General features: G+C 37.8%; 1 protein-coding gene across 1 annotated transcript; it reads left to right on the plus strand.

Moving 5' to 3' along the window:
- Nucleotides 12,348-15,835, plus strand: LOC109947641 (protein farnesyltransferase/geranylgeranyltransferase type-1 subunit alpha). Its single transcript, XM_020558293.1, has 5 exons — nucleotides 12,348-12,654; nucleotides 13,187-13,296; nucleotides 13,781-13,901; nucleotides 14,085-14,180; nucleotides 15,132-15,835. The coding sequence occupies exons 1-5, from the start codon at nucleotides 12,421-12,423 to the stop codon at nucleotides 15,564-15,566; spliced, it is 996 nt and encodes a 331-aa protein (XP_020413882.1). The 5' UTR covers nucleotides 12,348-12,420; the 3' UTR covers nucleotides 15,567-15,835.

A 16,996-nucleotide genomic window follows, 5' to 3' on the forward strand; every position in this document is an offset into this window, starting at 1 on the left:
ATAATCCCACTGATATTAAGAAAATAACGATCAACACTACCTTTTCGAGGTCGGCAATCCACTAGAGCTTCAAGGTTGCAAGCAGCTATTCAGAAGACATAGCTAAAGGGAGGGGTTCGCGATTCCAAACAGAGAGCAAGAGATCGAATAGGGGAGAAAGAGACATAACGAAGCTAGAGAGAGAAACAGCTGTGCTATGAGAAAGAGAGCAAAGAGAGAGAGACAGAGAGTTGTGCTAGAGAGAGAGAGAGCCAAGAGAGACACAGAGAGCTGTGATAGACAGATACCACAGAGAAAGAGAGGTGTGCTAGAGAGAGAGAGAGCTGTGTGAGCTAAGAGAGAACAAAATTTTTGAACTTGTGAAAAATCAGCAATAAGTGGATAATAATTTTATATTTATAGGTGATAGTTGTACAAAAATTGGGAAGGGTGGTATTTTTGGTTAAAATTATGAAATGGGTGTCATTTTAAGCTATTTCCCTAAATTATATACCGACCCTTTATTTGACGACGACTACACCCCATCAAGGCACGCACCATCCAATTCGATTCGGTTTCCTCTCGAATTGGAATAGAAACTGGAACTTACATACAGTCTAGTTCGGTTCAATTTTTACAGAAAGTGTCTAAAAGAATCATACTAAACTGGACCTATGCGATTCCAGTTCAGTTTGGTCGACTTTTCGGTTTGGAAAGAAAAATATAAAGATGTGAAGAAGAATAAAATATGATGTATAGAAAAATAGAAAGAAGAGAAAAACATGTACAATTGATAAAATAAGAGAGAAAGAGGTGAAGAGATAAATATGGAGTGAAATAAAAAGAAAGATGTGAAAAAAAAGAGAAAACGGAAGTGCAACAAGAACGGATATTATTCACTTAAAAGAAAAAGAAATTGGGTTGTAGTTATTTAGATGAGTATAAATTGGAACTAAGCCAATTGGGTTGGGTTAAAATATCTATATATTACTTGGAGTTAATAATATTTTTTAATATTATCTAGGCTTACTAATAATTTTGGATATAAATAAATAAGTAAACTTAACATAACCGGTCTGGTTTGGTTTATATCAATTTTTCCAAGACAAGAATCGGGACAAGATCCAAAGCGATCCAATTCAGTTTTTGAGCATTGATTGACTTTTTTGATTAACATAAAAACCCACCTCTAATCATGCTCCCTATGTAGCTCCTAAAATAGAGAGATCTCTAAGAGCTCATAAATCTGAGAAGAGAGAAAAGGCTTCTAGTGACTCCCTAGAATTAAATGTTACTATATTTTATTATTATTTTAAACATTTATTTAATGATGTCTTTAATTTTATCATTTTTTTCCTGCATTTTATTTAATGATAATCAATATTCAACAGATGACATGGCCAATCAACCTATAAACAAAGAGTTGCAAACTCAATCAGCCAACAACAACAAAAAAAGCAACGATCTCGCAACTTCACAACGAAAGAAGACAATCTTCTTGTATCAGCTTGGCTCAACTAGGAGTGGCAATTTCGGGCACAATTCGTTACACGACTCGAAACCCGCACAAGAATTTAGCGGGTTCAACCCGCACGATTAAAATTCGGGTCATTTTTGGGTCAACCCTCCTTGACCCGTTTAATAAACTGGTGGGTTTCAGGTCAACCCGCCAATCCGCTAAAATACATATTTAACCCGTTTAACAAAACGGGTCGTGGCGGGTCAACCCACCAACCTGCTAAAATACCTATTAACCCGCTAAAATACATATGTAACCTGCCAACCCACTAAAATATATGTGTAACTCGCCAACCCACTAACCCGTTTATGTTTTTATTCTTCATTTTTCTAATTATTTTTAATGTCTTTTAGTTGTTACTACTTAGTAGGTCAACCCGACACGACCCGAAACCCGCACGAGAACTTAATGGGTCAACCCGTGCATGACACATTTATTAAACGGGTTGGGTTTGGGTTGAGCATTCCTAACACGTATATAATCTTGACACGATACGACCCATTGTCAGCCCTAAGCTCAACGTTAGCTTAGATGCGGTACAAGAAAATGAGCAAAAAAGTGGAACATATTGAAAGAGAATTGGGAATACTTCCATGAATACAAAAACTTTGTAGGTGACTGGACTGCCAATTTTTTAATGCACCATTGGTCAACAATTCAACTTGCTGTGAATAAGTTTTGTGGATGGTATGCTCAAATTGAACAAAGACAGCATAATGGTCTCAATGAACAAGATATATATTTATATTTATATTTATTTATTTATTTATTTATTATTTCATTTTATAATTCAGTTAGTTTTTTTTTTTATATACTTTTACAGATCTTACAAGCCAAAAAAATGTATGAGAAAATAGTTGATCAATCATTCACATTTCTGCATTGTTGACATGAATTGAAGCACCATCCTAAATGGTTGGTAGATTATTCCAAGAGAAAGTTAGAAAGTGCTACAACAACTTTTCCATCCACTCCAATATTAGTAGAAGAAGACAATTTGACTCAAAACCTTTGTCAATTTGGAGAGGCCTTTAGGTAAAATGGCTGAAAAGGAACGATTGAAAAAGAAAAAGGGAAAAGACTGTTGTAAAAGAATAAAAGAATAAACATGTGGAGCTCACTACTATTCATTACTGTTCATTTTTGATAGAGTTTGTCTGTCACGGGTGAACAGTGATTACTGTTCATTTTTGATAGAGTTTGTCTGTCACGGGTGAACAGTGATTACTGTTCATTACTGTTCATTGACGGCTTTGATAGAGTTTGTCTGTCACGGGTGAACAGTGATGAATAGTGATGAATAGTGATTATTTCAGCCTATAAATAAGAAGAGAAACGGAAAGAAGAAGAGAAGAAAAAAGAGAAAGAAAGAAGAAGAGAAGAAAAAAGAGAAAGAAAAAAGAAGAGAAGAAAAAAGAGAAAGAAAGAAGAAGAGAAGAAAAAAGAGAAAGGAAGAGAAGGAAGAAAGAGGAAAGAGAGAGCAGAGAGAAATTCTCCTAGAGAGAAAATTCAGTGAGCCACATATATTGTAAACACTAAACTTGTAGCCCTATTATTTTACATAGTGGAAAAGTTACTGCTGCTGCTCTCCGAGGACGTAGGCATAGCCGAACCTCGTTAAATGCTGTGTCTCATCTACTTTACGTGCAGCTCTGAATTATCGCACATATCCCAGGTTATTTTATAACAAAGACCAAATTTATGACAATATGACTACGCCTACTTTATTGCTCTTAGAAAAATACATAGAAGAGAAAAAAGAAATGGAGAGCAAGAGAATGGAATTTCAAGAACGAATTATTATTCAAGAGCAAGAAAAGATTACCATTGAGCAAGCTAAAATTTGACAAAGAGATGAGCAAAGGGAAGAAAGGATAATGTCACAAGATACAATTGGGATGCCTCAAATGCTAGAAAATTATTATAAGGGACGTCAAATGGAAATTCTTGCAAAACGAATGGGGAGTTAAATTTAAACAAAAATTAGGTACTAGACACAAAAATCTTTACAAATTAGGATTTGAGACATATAGTATTTCTGTTTGGGTTTTGATACATAGGAATCAAATTTTGTTTTAGATTTGGCCACAAAGGAGGCCCAGATTCATTGTGCCTGTCTAAATTATAAAGAATTAGCAAAGGACCCACTAGTGTAGTGGTTTGGAGTAATTACTCCCTCAGGCAAGGTCCTGAGTTCGAGTCCTAGCATCCATTTTGTATGTGTAAGTTTAATATGCTATCGCCCCTTTCAATTTGAAAGGTCATCAAAAAAAAAATAAAGAATTAAAATACAATTTTACCCCTTTTTATTTAAAAGCCCAAAATCAAATCTCTCTATCTCTCTATCTCTCTCTCTCTCTCTCTCTCTTTCTAGAATGTCAAGCCGAAAGCTCTCTGTCTTTTCTTCCTCACTCTGAAAGCAATGCAGTAAATCTTAGCATCGTCCAAAGAGCTCTCTCTCTTCTTCCTCACGACAAGTCTACTCCAAAGTAAAGCCCCCATCATCGAAAACCAAACTAAACCAGGGACCACACTAGACTCACCGATCAAAGTGCCACCCGGTTCTTTGCTAAAAGCCTTAGCTTGGCCGTAGCAAGAAGCCCTAGCAGGGCTCCTCTAGGCTCGACTTCGAAGATAGACTCATTTTTCGGTGACGACAAAGTGCTGTGAATCCGTACGGTGTGTCATTGGTGATGGCTAGTTCCGACGAAGGAGGGTTAATTCCGGAGATTAGAGGAGTGCAATTCTCTCTGTCAATGTAAACACCATAAAGAGCAAATATAATTCCACTCCCAATATTTAGTGGTACTTCCTATACTCTGCTTATTTTATTTTTATAACACGTTATCATCACGATAGTCTCTCCTTTTTATTTCTAAATCTTTCCCAGCTCAACACTATGTAGTTATTTCTCTGTCTCCTCTCTGTCATATATCTCTTCTCACTTTACTACTACGACGACATGCAAACTTTCTTTTTTGTGTTCTCACAACTTTTATGTTGTTTCATCCATGCTTGTTTAATTTACTTCTTTGTAATGTAATTTGGAATGATGCTGTTTTATACCCTATCCTGTTATTTTATGGTTGTGTAATTTTTATTACCCATCGCGTTGTAACACAAATTATCATAATAAAATGATGGTGTGATCTTAAAACCCATCTATTATATCTTAAACAGCGGCACAGTTATATTGCCCACAATATATAATATGTTATATACTTCATATGGTGGTGGTTTTTGACAGACCTGACCCAAATTCCACTTTGAAATCCGAGCTGAACTCTATGCGTGTCCGACACCTGGCCGGTGCCGAGCACAAATGACATAAATGCCCTTCTAACGAAATTTCAGTTTAATAACAAGCTTGACTTCTACCGAAAATTCGGCAGAGTCTCTCCTGTAATTTGATCAATCCCCAAATTTACACCTGTCAAAATAAGCATATATATACAATCCAACTTCCAGCATGCGTATATATACATTCCAACAGTAAAATCTAAGTTCTAAGGCAGGTTATCAAAGCAACACTAAGTGCCCGTTTGATATTGCTTATTTGGGGTGATAAGTGATTTTTAAAAAAATTTGGGAAGCCTAACCTGTTTGGTAAACTGTGAGAAAATCACTTATTGTTAAAAATTACTGTGAGAGAAAGCTATAAGGAAAAGCAGCTATTGTGGTGCTTTCATTTTCTGATTATGCAGGAATCAATTTCGAAGAGGAGTTGAGTTTAATGATTAATTGTCAATCATTTTTTGATTATGAGTAAAATCAATACCAACAACACTTCTAACAAAAATTTTACCAAACGCCCAACTACTTTCTCTCACAGTTGATTTCTCTCACAGTAAATTTGACATCGATTATTTTCACAGCACAGCAATGTCAAACTAGCCCTAAGAATTTACAAAAGAAGTCTGCTCAATTTCATGAAAGCCCTACATCAAAATGGGGGAAGCGCGGAAAGTAGGAAATGGCCCTGTGGTGGATCACTGTGCACGCCTACTGCCTGGGGGCGCAAAACATTGAAAACGTGAGTGGACCAAAAACAAAGTTCAGAAAATAGCATATGAACATACTAATCCCACTTGTAAAACAGTTATAAAAACTGAATCAGTATCCTCATACTGAACTCATGCATTCATATTTATACATATAACACCAAACAATATTCCTGCTGGAAGATATTGAAGTAAAACTCAACCTATCATATAGGTATACTTATTTATTCTTGCCAAAACCTTTATTTACTATTTATTCCTCGTGTCACTGTGGTGACACCGCCTCGTAGGACTCAGGTTAGCATGATCCGCCCTTCTTGCAAAACTTAAGGGACGCTAAGCCCACCTGAGCTGCATTTCTCACTCTCACAGTTCGAATATCCCTAAGTCTCGTGGTGCCAAAGTCAAGCATGCTGACTTAACTAAAGACTCTACCTAAACATAAATAAAAGTATCTCCTCTCATCTTAAAACTCTGCCGTCATCCTAACCGATTTCTAAAGTTCTTACCTTTACTATACTCAGGTACTATCATCTCGGCAGCAAGTAAATAAAATACTTAACCTTAGCAATACATGCCAAAAAGCCCTTGATCAAATGCATACTTTTACAGATCAAATTATGAATATAAATTGTATAAAATCATTTAAAAAGCAAAGGTCCACTCACCCTTGATCCGAGCTAGTTGGACCTCTTGAAGGTCCTTCCTGCGGGTCGGTCCGTGCCCGTCTGCCAGATTAAAACATCATGAATATCTAATTATTAAAATTGCTCGGTCTAAGCATTTAAATAAAACCTTGACCCCCATATCCTAGAAGTGCGTGCACTAACTTAGAAATATTTCGTATGCCCACAAAAGCTTTCCTTACATTTGGGATGGTTGAGAAGTACCTCGGGACTCAAAAAGAGCTAAAGTCCTAAAAAGTCAACCGAGACCCCGTGGGCCCACAACCTCACAATTCTAATCCGAAAGCTCCTAGAAGTTTTAATATACCTAGGACACAAGTCCCAAGAGTTTCATCTCGATCGGACGGTCGAAATGACCACAATCGTACTATTGGATAATTATTGTAAATCGAACCCTAGGGTTGGCTTTTTCGCAGTATTCGAGACTCCGATTTACGATCCGTCGACTCCTATATGATCTTGAAATTATCTAGATCAACATATCTGAAAATGACTACGATCCAAGGGCTCTAACGTATCGAACCCAGAAATCGCACAATGGGCAAGATCCGTTCGGGGTTCAAACGTTATCCGAATTGAAACCCGCAAGTACTTACACGCTCGTGAGGACCAAGGGATTATTCTAGGACTGAATGTGGTCCCCACCACATTGCCCACGAGCTTGATAAATTCCTGGTGGCCGGAAAAACTCCAAACCGCCTTCCCAAACTCCTACCCTAGGTAAAACATCCTATTTGAAACCACTTTTGTTCTTGGACCTACCCCAAAAACTAGCCGGAATTACTATCCCAAAACCGGCTGAACCCTAACTCGAAAATTAACATGCCAAACCTAGAAATTTCTCAAATCCTACCTAACCATCAGCTAGAGCATGAAAAATAGTCAAAAATCCATACCTAAATCGACTGATTTGGTGGCCAGAGGAGAGAGAAATCACCGACAATAAACCTGTTGAAAATCTGGTGGTTTTCGGCTCGTTCCGGTGAGATTCGACGGATGCGAGGGCGGAAGCTGGCCGGAAAAGGAAGGGGAAGAGGTGGCAATGCTATCCGGTCCGGTCCGGTGGGCTAGGTTGCGGTGTGGTGGCGGCTGGGCGGTGAGGCAGTGATCGGCTGGTGGCTTTTCAAAGGGGGGTTTCGCGATCGGGAGGAGAGAGAGAGAGAGAGAGAGAGAGAGAGAGAGAGAGAGAGAGAGAGAGAATATGATTTTTTGGCAATTTACGATTTTACCCCTCATCGTAATTTGATCGTATTTTCTTCAATATGACTCAGATTTGAGTCCACTACGTGTCTACGAACTCATTTCGTCGCGTTCCACGTAACGGTGCAAGCTAAAATCCCAAATTCCCTCCCGGTCAAAAAGTCAACTTTTCCTTATTAATTTATTATAAGGGCAAAATTGTCTGTCTCCCTAATAAATTAATAATTAAATATTATTTTAAGGACCAGGTTGTTATAGTTTTATCCCCACATTTATTTTATTTACGGTATGGAGTAGGTTTATTACCCATACGGCAATATTTATTTAAAAGTGTGGCGCGGGTTTATCGTCCACACAACTGCATTTACTTTTCATTTAAAAGTATAGTGTCGAATTAGTGCCCATACCAGTATGTTTACTTTATCGCACATTTACTTTTACTTAAAGTATGATGTGGAATTAACCCTCATACTTTCTGAATTTACTTTACCATACTTTACTTTTATTTAAAGTATGGTGCGGAATTAATGTCCATACAACAAGCAATTTACTTTATGAATTTACTTTATCGCACATTTACTTTTATTTAAAGTATGATACAGAATTAACATCTATACAACAAACAATTTGCTTTATGAATTTACTTTACCGCACATTTACTTTTATTTAAAGTATGGTGCGGAATTAACATCCACACAACAAGCAATTTACTTTATGAATTTACTTTACCGCACATTTACTTTTATTTAAAGTATGGTGCGGAATTAACGTCCATACAACAAGAAATTTACTTTATTGCACATTTACTTTCATTTAAAGTATGGTGCAGGAAATTTATAATACTTTATTTTTATCATTAATTAATATATATGAATAATGAGGGCCTGAAGTTTCTCAAACAATTATAGGGCATGAAGTTCTTATTAATAAATGGCTTAATGTCCCGGATCCCAAGCCTAAAGTTTCGGATAAAATATGCAAGATATTTTTGGTCTGAAGTTTAAAAATATATTAAGCCAGAAGATTATTGTAAATTCTAATGCATCTCTTTTTTTTTTTTTGAATATGGCAAATTTAGCAAAACTGGAGTTTGCTGCCTTGAACATTTCTGGAGACAACTATTTATCATGGGTCCTAGGCCAAAATCCATCTATGTGCCAATGGCCTTAAAAAACAAAAATTGTAGATGAGAGCGATGCTTCACCCGAAGAAAATGCAAAAGCCATGATTTTTCTTCATTGCTACATCCATGAGGCACTAGAAAGAGAATATGTGGTGGTTGATGAACCGTTGGTTCTATGGAAAGCTCTAGGTGAAAGATACGATCACCAGAATTTGGTGACCCTCCCAAGAGATAGATACGAATGGACTCACTTGAGACTTGAGATTTCAAGATTTCAAGACAGTGGCCGAGTACAACTCTGCTATGCACAGAATTACCTCCTTGATAAGGCTATGTGGTGAAAGTATATCTGAGGAGGATATGCTCAAAAAAAAACTTTGAGCACTTTTCATACTTCAGATGTCCTTATGTAGCAACAATACAGTCATAGTGGTTTCAAGAAGTACTCGAAACTTGTATCTTGCGTCTTGCTAGCTGAGCAGTATAATGAGCTCTTATTGAAGAACCATCAATCTTGCGCAATGGGCTCAGCACCACTTCCTGAAGTAAATGCTGCATCTTGAGAAGTGAATGCCACTTCATTTCGTGGCAGTGTCCACAAACGTGGGTTAGGAGGCAAGCGTGGCCGCTGGCAAGGGAGCAGGAGAGATCGTGGTGTTCACTCATATGGTTTGGGTCTAAGGGGCAATCCATCTACGAATGGCAAAAATGCATCATGTAATAAGGGGAAGACACAAACAAGCCATGCGCCTAGAAATGTTGAAAGCACTTGTCACAGATGTGGTGCAAAGGGACATTAGATGAGTACATGTCGTACGCCGAAGCATTTGGCGGATCTTTATCAAGCTTCACTTAAGAACAAGAAAGTGGAGATAAATTACATTGATCATGATCAACCAAATTCGCCAGCTACAGATGGCTCATCAGAAATATCACGTCAGTTAGACAAGACGCATTTGGATGTTTCTGATTTTGTTACTGAAAGAGGGGAATGAAGCTTATGGGTCCGAATTAGATTAAATTTCTTAATGTACCATTTGTATTATCTGAAGTTTTATTTTTAGTTTTCGTTTCAATCCAATAAAAGTGGCAATGTTTTCTTATTTATTGATTCAGCTTACTTTGTTTATTTGAAGGCATGGATGTAAATTATGGATGCCCTCAAAACAAAGGCTGTGGCAAAGATATTTGTTTCGCAGACAGCGCGACTACTCATACAATCCTTGGAGATCGAAAGTATTTCTCAAAATTAATGCTTACAAAAGCAAAGGTAACAACCATATCAGGTATTGCATATCTGATTGAAGGCTCAGGAATAGCCCAAATTATGTTACCAAATGGAACAATACTGTCCATTCACGATACTTTGTATTCATCTAACTCCAGAAGAAATCTGTTGAGTTTCAAATATATACGTTTGAATAGCTACCATGTTGAAAAAAGGAATGAGAAAAACATGGAATATCTTTGCATTACCTCTAGTGATACCCAAAAGCGTATACTAGAGAAGCTTTGTGCGCTCTCATCAGGGTTGTACTATACAGCCATACGGACAATTGAGGCACATAGTGTCATAGACCAAGAGTCCTTTGACTCAAATGCTTTTAAGCTTTGGCATGACCGGTTGGGTCATCCTAGATCCACCATGATGCGTAGGATCATCACCAACTCTAAAAGACATCCCTTATTGACAAAACACATTATTATATTAAGTGACAGCTTTTGCCATGCTTGTTCATAAGGGAAGTTGGTGATTAGACCATCATAACCAAAGGTTGATGTTGAGTCCCCATCATTTTTGCGAAGAATCCAAGGGGACATTTGTGAGCCTATTCATCGTCCTTATGGACCATTTCGGTACTTTATGGTCTTAGTGGATGCATTTACCCGATAGTCACATGTTTGCCTTTTGTCCACTTGAAATATGGCATTTGCTAGGCTCTTGGCTCAAATAATTAAATTACGAGCCCAATTCCCAGATTATCCCATTAAGTCCATCAGACTCGATAATGCTGGTGAATTTACATCTCAGACTTTTAATGATTACTGCATGTCACTAGGCATTGATATTGAATATCCTGTTCCCCATGTTCATACTTAAAATGGCTTGGTAGAAGTTTTAATTAAGCATCTTCAATTGATAGCACGCACTTTGCTAATGAAAAAAAAGTTGCCAGTTTCTGCTTGGGGATATGCCATTTTACATGCAGCTTAACTGGTGTAGTTGAGGCCCGTAGCCAACAATCAATATTCTCCAATACAACTCGTATATAGTAATCAACCAAACACTTCCCATTTAAGAGTTTTGGGTGTGCAATATATGTGCCCATTGCACCACCGCAACGTACTAAGATGGGCCCTTAACGCATATTGAGAATTTATGTTAGTTTTAATTCGCCATCTATCATCAGATATCTAGAGCCCCTGACGGGTGATATCTTTACCGCTCGATTTAAGGATTGTCATTTTGATGAGACAATCTTTCCACTATTAGGGGGAGAAAAATATGTTCCTAAAGAACAACAAGGCAAACTCATTCCTGAAGAACGACGTGAATTATCGTGGGACGTACCCACTTTGTCTCATCTCGATTCTCGTACCGCCCAATGCGAAAACAAAGTGAGAAGGATCATTCACCTCCAAAGTATTGCAAATCAGATGCCAGATGCATTTAATGATGCAACAAAGGTGATGAAATCACATATCCTCGCTGCAAATGCACCTGCAAGGATTGATGTCCACAATGGACAAAGCAATGTGCCAGCAAATGGTTCATCTATTTCATGCCTGAAGCGTGGCAGACCACTAGGTTCAAAGGATTCAGTTCCCCAAAAGAGGAAGTTGATGGCCAAAATGAATCCAAATGAAATAAATGGAGAGCCCACAATTCATAATTCAAATGCCCCCCCAAGAGGGACAGGTACTTCCTGAAAAGGAAAATGTCCTTGGTGAGACAAGTGCCCCTAGAGTGGCAACTGTACCTGAAAGTCAAGAAATCTCCATAAATTATACGTCCACTGATAAATTGTGGAATAGAAACGAGATGATCATCGATGATATATTTGCATTCTCAGTGGCTACAGGGATCATAAAAGATGATGATATTGAGCCTTGCTCCATTGATGAATGTACACAGAGACAAGATTGGCCTAAGTGAAAAGATGCAATCTAGGCAGAATTGAATTCTTTGGAAAAAAAGGAGTGTCTTTGGACCTATTGTTTCAACTCCACCCAATGTGAACTCTGTAGGTTACAAGTAGGTATTTACAAGAAAGCGCAATGAGAAAAATGAGCAAGGTATAAAGTGCGACTTGTTGCACAAGGTTTTTCATAAATGTCTGGAATTGATTATACAGAAACATATTCTCCAGTAATGGATGCAATTACGTTCCTTTACTTAATAAGTTTGATGGTTTCAGAAAAACTTGAAATGAGACTTATGGATGTTATTACTGCATATCTATATAGAGAATTGGATACAGATATATACATGAAAGTTCCAGAAAAACTTAAGCTGCCTGAAGCAGCTAGGAATAAACCACGGGGCATGTTCTCAATTAAATTGAGAAGATCATTATATGTACTAAAACAATCTGGGCGAATGTGGTACTTAGGCTTACAGATTGAGCACAGTGCTAATGAGATTTTGGTGCATCAATCAACTTATATTGAAAAAGTATTAAAGCGATTTGGCATTGGAAATTACTGCAACCAATTTGGGGATGCACTTTTTTGGACCTATATCAAATTAGGTATCTCCCCGTGCCCGACCCGTTTTTCCAACTCTCATCCGGGTTTTTAACTCTTTTACTAGTCCAGAAAGGAAGGCTCAAAGATACATCTCTCTCTCTCTCTCTCTCTCTCTCTCTCTCTCTTCATCGACTCAAAGGAAAGGAAGAAGCTACGGGAGAGATGGACTCGGACGAAGAACAAGAGTGGGTCCCGTTGAAGAATAGACCGGAGTGGTCGGACGTCGTTCCGGTTGAGCAAGACGACGGCCCGAACCCGGTTGTCCCCATAGCCTACAAGGAAGAGTTCACAGAGACCATGAACTACTTCCGAGCCCTCTACAGAGCCGATGAGCGATCCCCTCGTGCCCTTCAGCTCACCACGGAAGCCATCAAATTGAACTCAGGAAACTACACTGTGAGCTTCGTCTTTGAATCCCAATCTCTGCATCTTTTTCCGCTTTCCAGTTTTTTGAGATTTGTTTGGGTGGGGCAGTGAAGGGTTACTCTGTTTGGTTGCTCAGAAAATCTGGGAAAGTGAGATTTTGTGTATGCTGACATTAATAGTGTTAGTTTCTCTACTTGAAAGTCTATCTTGAAGTACCCAAAAACTTTTACTGAGGATTTTTCTTTTCTATTTTAAATCGTTGGAGGTTTTCTTTTTCTTTTTCCTTTTATGCTTTGTTTAATTGCTGATAAATACTAGGAAAGTGTGAAAGGAAGGTACTTATTGAGGTTTATTATCTTGTCATTCATTAGGAGTTGATCATAATTCAAAATCCCATAGTTTTAGTAGGCTTTTCCATTTTTGTTTCTTTGGTTGATGAGAAATCTGGAAACTGAAAAAGATAACTCTACTAAGTAGTTTGGCATAAGGGGATGTTGGGTAGTTGCGAAATACGGACAAAATTCGTAGTGCAGTGTTCAAATTGTCTTTTTCTTCTGTGCAGGTTTGGCATTTCAGGCGTTTAATACTGAAGGCGCTTAGTGCTGATTTACAGAATGAACTTGATTTCACTGAAGATATTGCAAGGGCTAACTCAAAAAATTATCAGTTATGGTGAGCTACAAGTCTTTCTATACTTTGTTGTCATTGAATTTCAGCTGGATAGTTGTTCTATCTCCAATATGTGTGTCTGTGTGCATATGGTGTTCGAGTTTTCAACTATACTTCTGTTTCAAGTTTACATGGGTATGATATTGATCTTTAATAAAGTCTATGTGGCATATGCATGAGCCCTCCAACAGGCCAGAGATTTCTGGCAAAGAGCCTTGGTTACATTGATGTTGGACAGTTTAGGTTGTAACTTTAAGCAATTTGAACTTACCATTGCAGTTGCTTGTAGCTGCTGATTATGAAATCTTCAAGGAATATGGACAACGATTATTGTCATGTTTCATACCTCAGTATTTAGTAGTTTCTGATGTCAGTATTTTTATTTTCTTTCTTTACAGGTTCTATTAAGTTATGTAGTCATCAAATATTTCCTTAAAACATCTATGAGTTTACTAGTACTCCATTAATTTATGAAAGATACTTGTAGGCATCATAGACGGTGGGTTGCTGAGATATTGGGAACTAATGCTACAACCCAGGAACTTGAGTTCACCAAGAAGATACTTTCCCATGATGCTAAACATTATCATGCTTGGTCTCATAGGCAGGTATGTTTCTTCCTTTGACCCCATTGTGCTGAATGCAAGACATCAGGATCTTCCTTGTATTTGTTTTTAGACCTGATTATTGTTAACGGATGAGCACTTTGAGCACCATTGCTCTTAGTGTATACTTGGCATTTGGGTTTTACAAACAGGAGTTTATTTTCATTTTGTTTGTTTGTTATACAGTGGGTTCTTCAGGAGCTTGGAGGGTGGGAGGATGAACTTGACTATTGTCATGAGCTCCTTGAAGAAGACGTCTTTAACAATTCTGCTTGGAATCAGGTATGCACAGATTATAGATATTCTTTACCTGTCATTTGGTTCTAAGCCTCTAACCATGTAAACACAGAAAATCAAGTTATAGCCTTGCTAGAATGTGGAGCGTTACGATAACTGCACATATATGCATGTTAGATCTATATTTTTTTTTTAAAGAAGAAACGAAGAAGGGTTAAAAAACCCAACAAACTAATCAGTCAACAGCAGGCTGCCGGTCAAGTAGAATGGATGGTAAAGGAACATCCCTAAATTCTGATGAAATTGATGCCCAAAGAGAAGAAAGAGCCGTCACTCTTTCCCAGAGCTCCTCAATGTCCACGCCCCTATAACCATCAAAATTCCTTTTGTTTCTCTCTGACCAAATTACCTACAAAAGAGCGAACCTACAACACCCCCACTACAGTCGAGACTTTTTCCCTTTGCCAAAAGCTTCAGTATTCTCACTCAGTAAAGAGTAACAGTCTGCAGGGATCTCCCAACTTAACCTTGCTTCCCGAAATAAAGCATATCACAACTGTAATGGTATTGGACAATGAACAAAAAGATGATCAGCAGTCTCCCCCTTCAATATTTGATGATTGATCTATTGCATTGTTACGTTCTTCATTAGGAGATACTGCAGGCATCGAAGGATGTAATCTAGAACCTTCTAATCTTTTCAGATTTTCTTGAAAAAAAAAAAAAAAAGCTTGTGGCCAATATAGTCATTAGTCTAACTAGAAACAGCATTGCTGTGCATCTTCCCACTGGAATTTGCTACCCGTAAACAGTAAAGAAATGCCTTCATGTAACCGACGAAATGCCCCTTCTAAGTCTTATAAATACTGCATTATGGCCTTCTGCTCTTGTTCAAGTGCTTTTGAGGTTTGAACAGTAATTATCTGTATGTTCACTTTGCTTTGTGTGTATTTGTGCATGTTTCTTCTTTGACCCGGATATGCTTGTCTATAACAGAGAAATTTTGTCATTACAAGATCTCCATTCCTGGGAGGCCTAAAAGCTATGAGAGAATCTGAAGTGTCTTATACTCTGAAGGCCATTGTAGCCCACCCTGAGAATGAAAGTTCATGGAGATACCTTCGGGGGCTTTACAAAAATGACAATCAGTCTTGGATGAAGAATACTCAAATATCTTCAGTATGCTTGAAGATTTTAATTGCCAAAACCGACTGTATCTTTGCTTTAAGCACACTTTTGGATCTCATATGCCATGGTTTCCAAGCAAGCCAAGAGTTCAGAGATGCCGTGGATGCCCTAAGAAATTCAGACTTGGAACAAGCAGAATCTGACTTGGCCAAAACTATTTGCTCTCTCTTGGAAACGGTCGATCCAATAAGAGTCAACTATTGGAAGTGGCGTAAGAGCATGCTTTGCCAAGATGCTAATTAATAGAATTGTGACGGAATAACGTGACTTTTGCCGCACATCCATCCATTAATTAAAGATTCTAGTCGAAGTTGAGTGCAATCTCATGTGTTTTCATGGATATATATGTTGTAATAGTAGAAAAACCTTGTGTTGCAATCTGATCTTCTTTTGACACCAAAATCTAATTTTAAATTGTGGAATGATTGTGATAATGTACATGATGCATATTTATCCCAATGGGAGCTTATTTGTATCGATAAGGTGTCTATATCATTGTGAATATTGATACATTCCAATAGCTACCATGATAGGAATCGATAAGGTGTCTATGTCATTGTGAATATTGATATTCTAATAGCTACCATGATAGGAATCGCTACGGAAGCCAAAAGTAGACTTTTTTTCTTTTCTTTTTACATAGATTCCAAACTAAGACCTGCTACTTTCCCGCACTCCAAGCCAATGTTACTGGAGCAATAATTCATAAGCATAATTGAGGATTGTTATAAAATGACCTGGAATATGTGCGAATATTGAGCTGCACGTAAAGTAGATGAGACACATTATTTAACGAGGTTCGGCTATGCCTACGTCCCCGGAGAGCAGCAGTAGTAACTTTTCCACTATGTAAAATAATAGGGCTACAACTTTAGAGTTTACAATATGTAAGGCTCACTAAATTTTCTCTCTGCTCACTCACCCTATTTCTTCCTTCTCTTCCTCTTCTCTGCCTGACTCTCTTTCCTCTTTTCTTTCCTCCTTTCCCTTTCCTCTTCTCTTTCCTTCTTTCCTTTTCTTCTCTCTTTCCTCCTTTCCTTTTCTTCTCTCTTTCCTTCTTTCCTTTTCTTCTCTCCGTTTCCTTTTTCTTTGTTTTCTTTCCTCTTCTTTTTTTTTCTCTTCTCTTTCCGTTTCTCTTCTTATTTATAGGCTGAAATAATCATTATTCATCACTATTCACTATTCACCCGTGACAGACAAACTCTACCAAAAGTCTCCAAATGAATAGTAATGAATAGTTAGTGGGCTCCACATGTTTATTCTTTTACAACACTCCCCCTTGGAGACCACTAATGATATGTCGGTTGTATCATTAAAGACTTGCTTGGAGAAAACCTAGTAAGGTAGAGAACTGATGGAAAGAAGAGTACAACAATCTGTATAGCATACTTCTGGATGCTCCCCCTGATTAATATCTCCCCCTGATGTCTTCATGACTATCTTTTGGATTGAGAATCTTTCTGAGTGAGTGAATGATGTAGCCACCAACAATTCATATAGTAAATATATTTCCAGTAAGCTATCTCTATGGAAATCATAAAAATTTTCAGAGTCCGCGTTTCCAACAAAACCTGGGCTATTTGTAAGATCATATGAAAGAATATGCCCATACATGGTGTTATGCGGAGATAGCATCAAATATACCTCACATCATCCCAAAATGATGGTGATGG

This window comes from Prunus persica, chromosome G1 (assembly GCF_000346465.2).
Source record: "Prunus persica cultivar Lovell chromosome G1, Prunus_persica_NCBIv2, whole genome shotgun sequence".
In the NCBI taxonomy this organism is placed as follows: Eukaryota; Viridiplantae; Streptophyta; class Magnoliopsida; order Rosales; family Rosaceae; genus Prunus; species Prunus persica.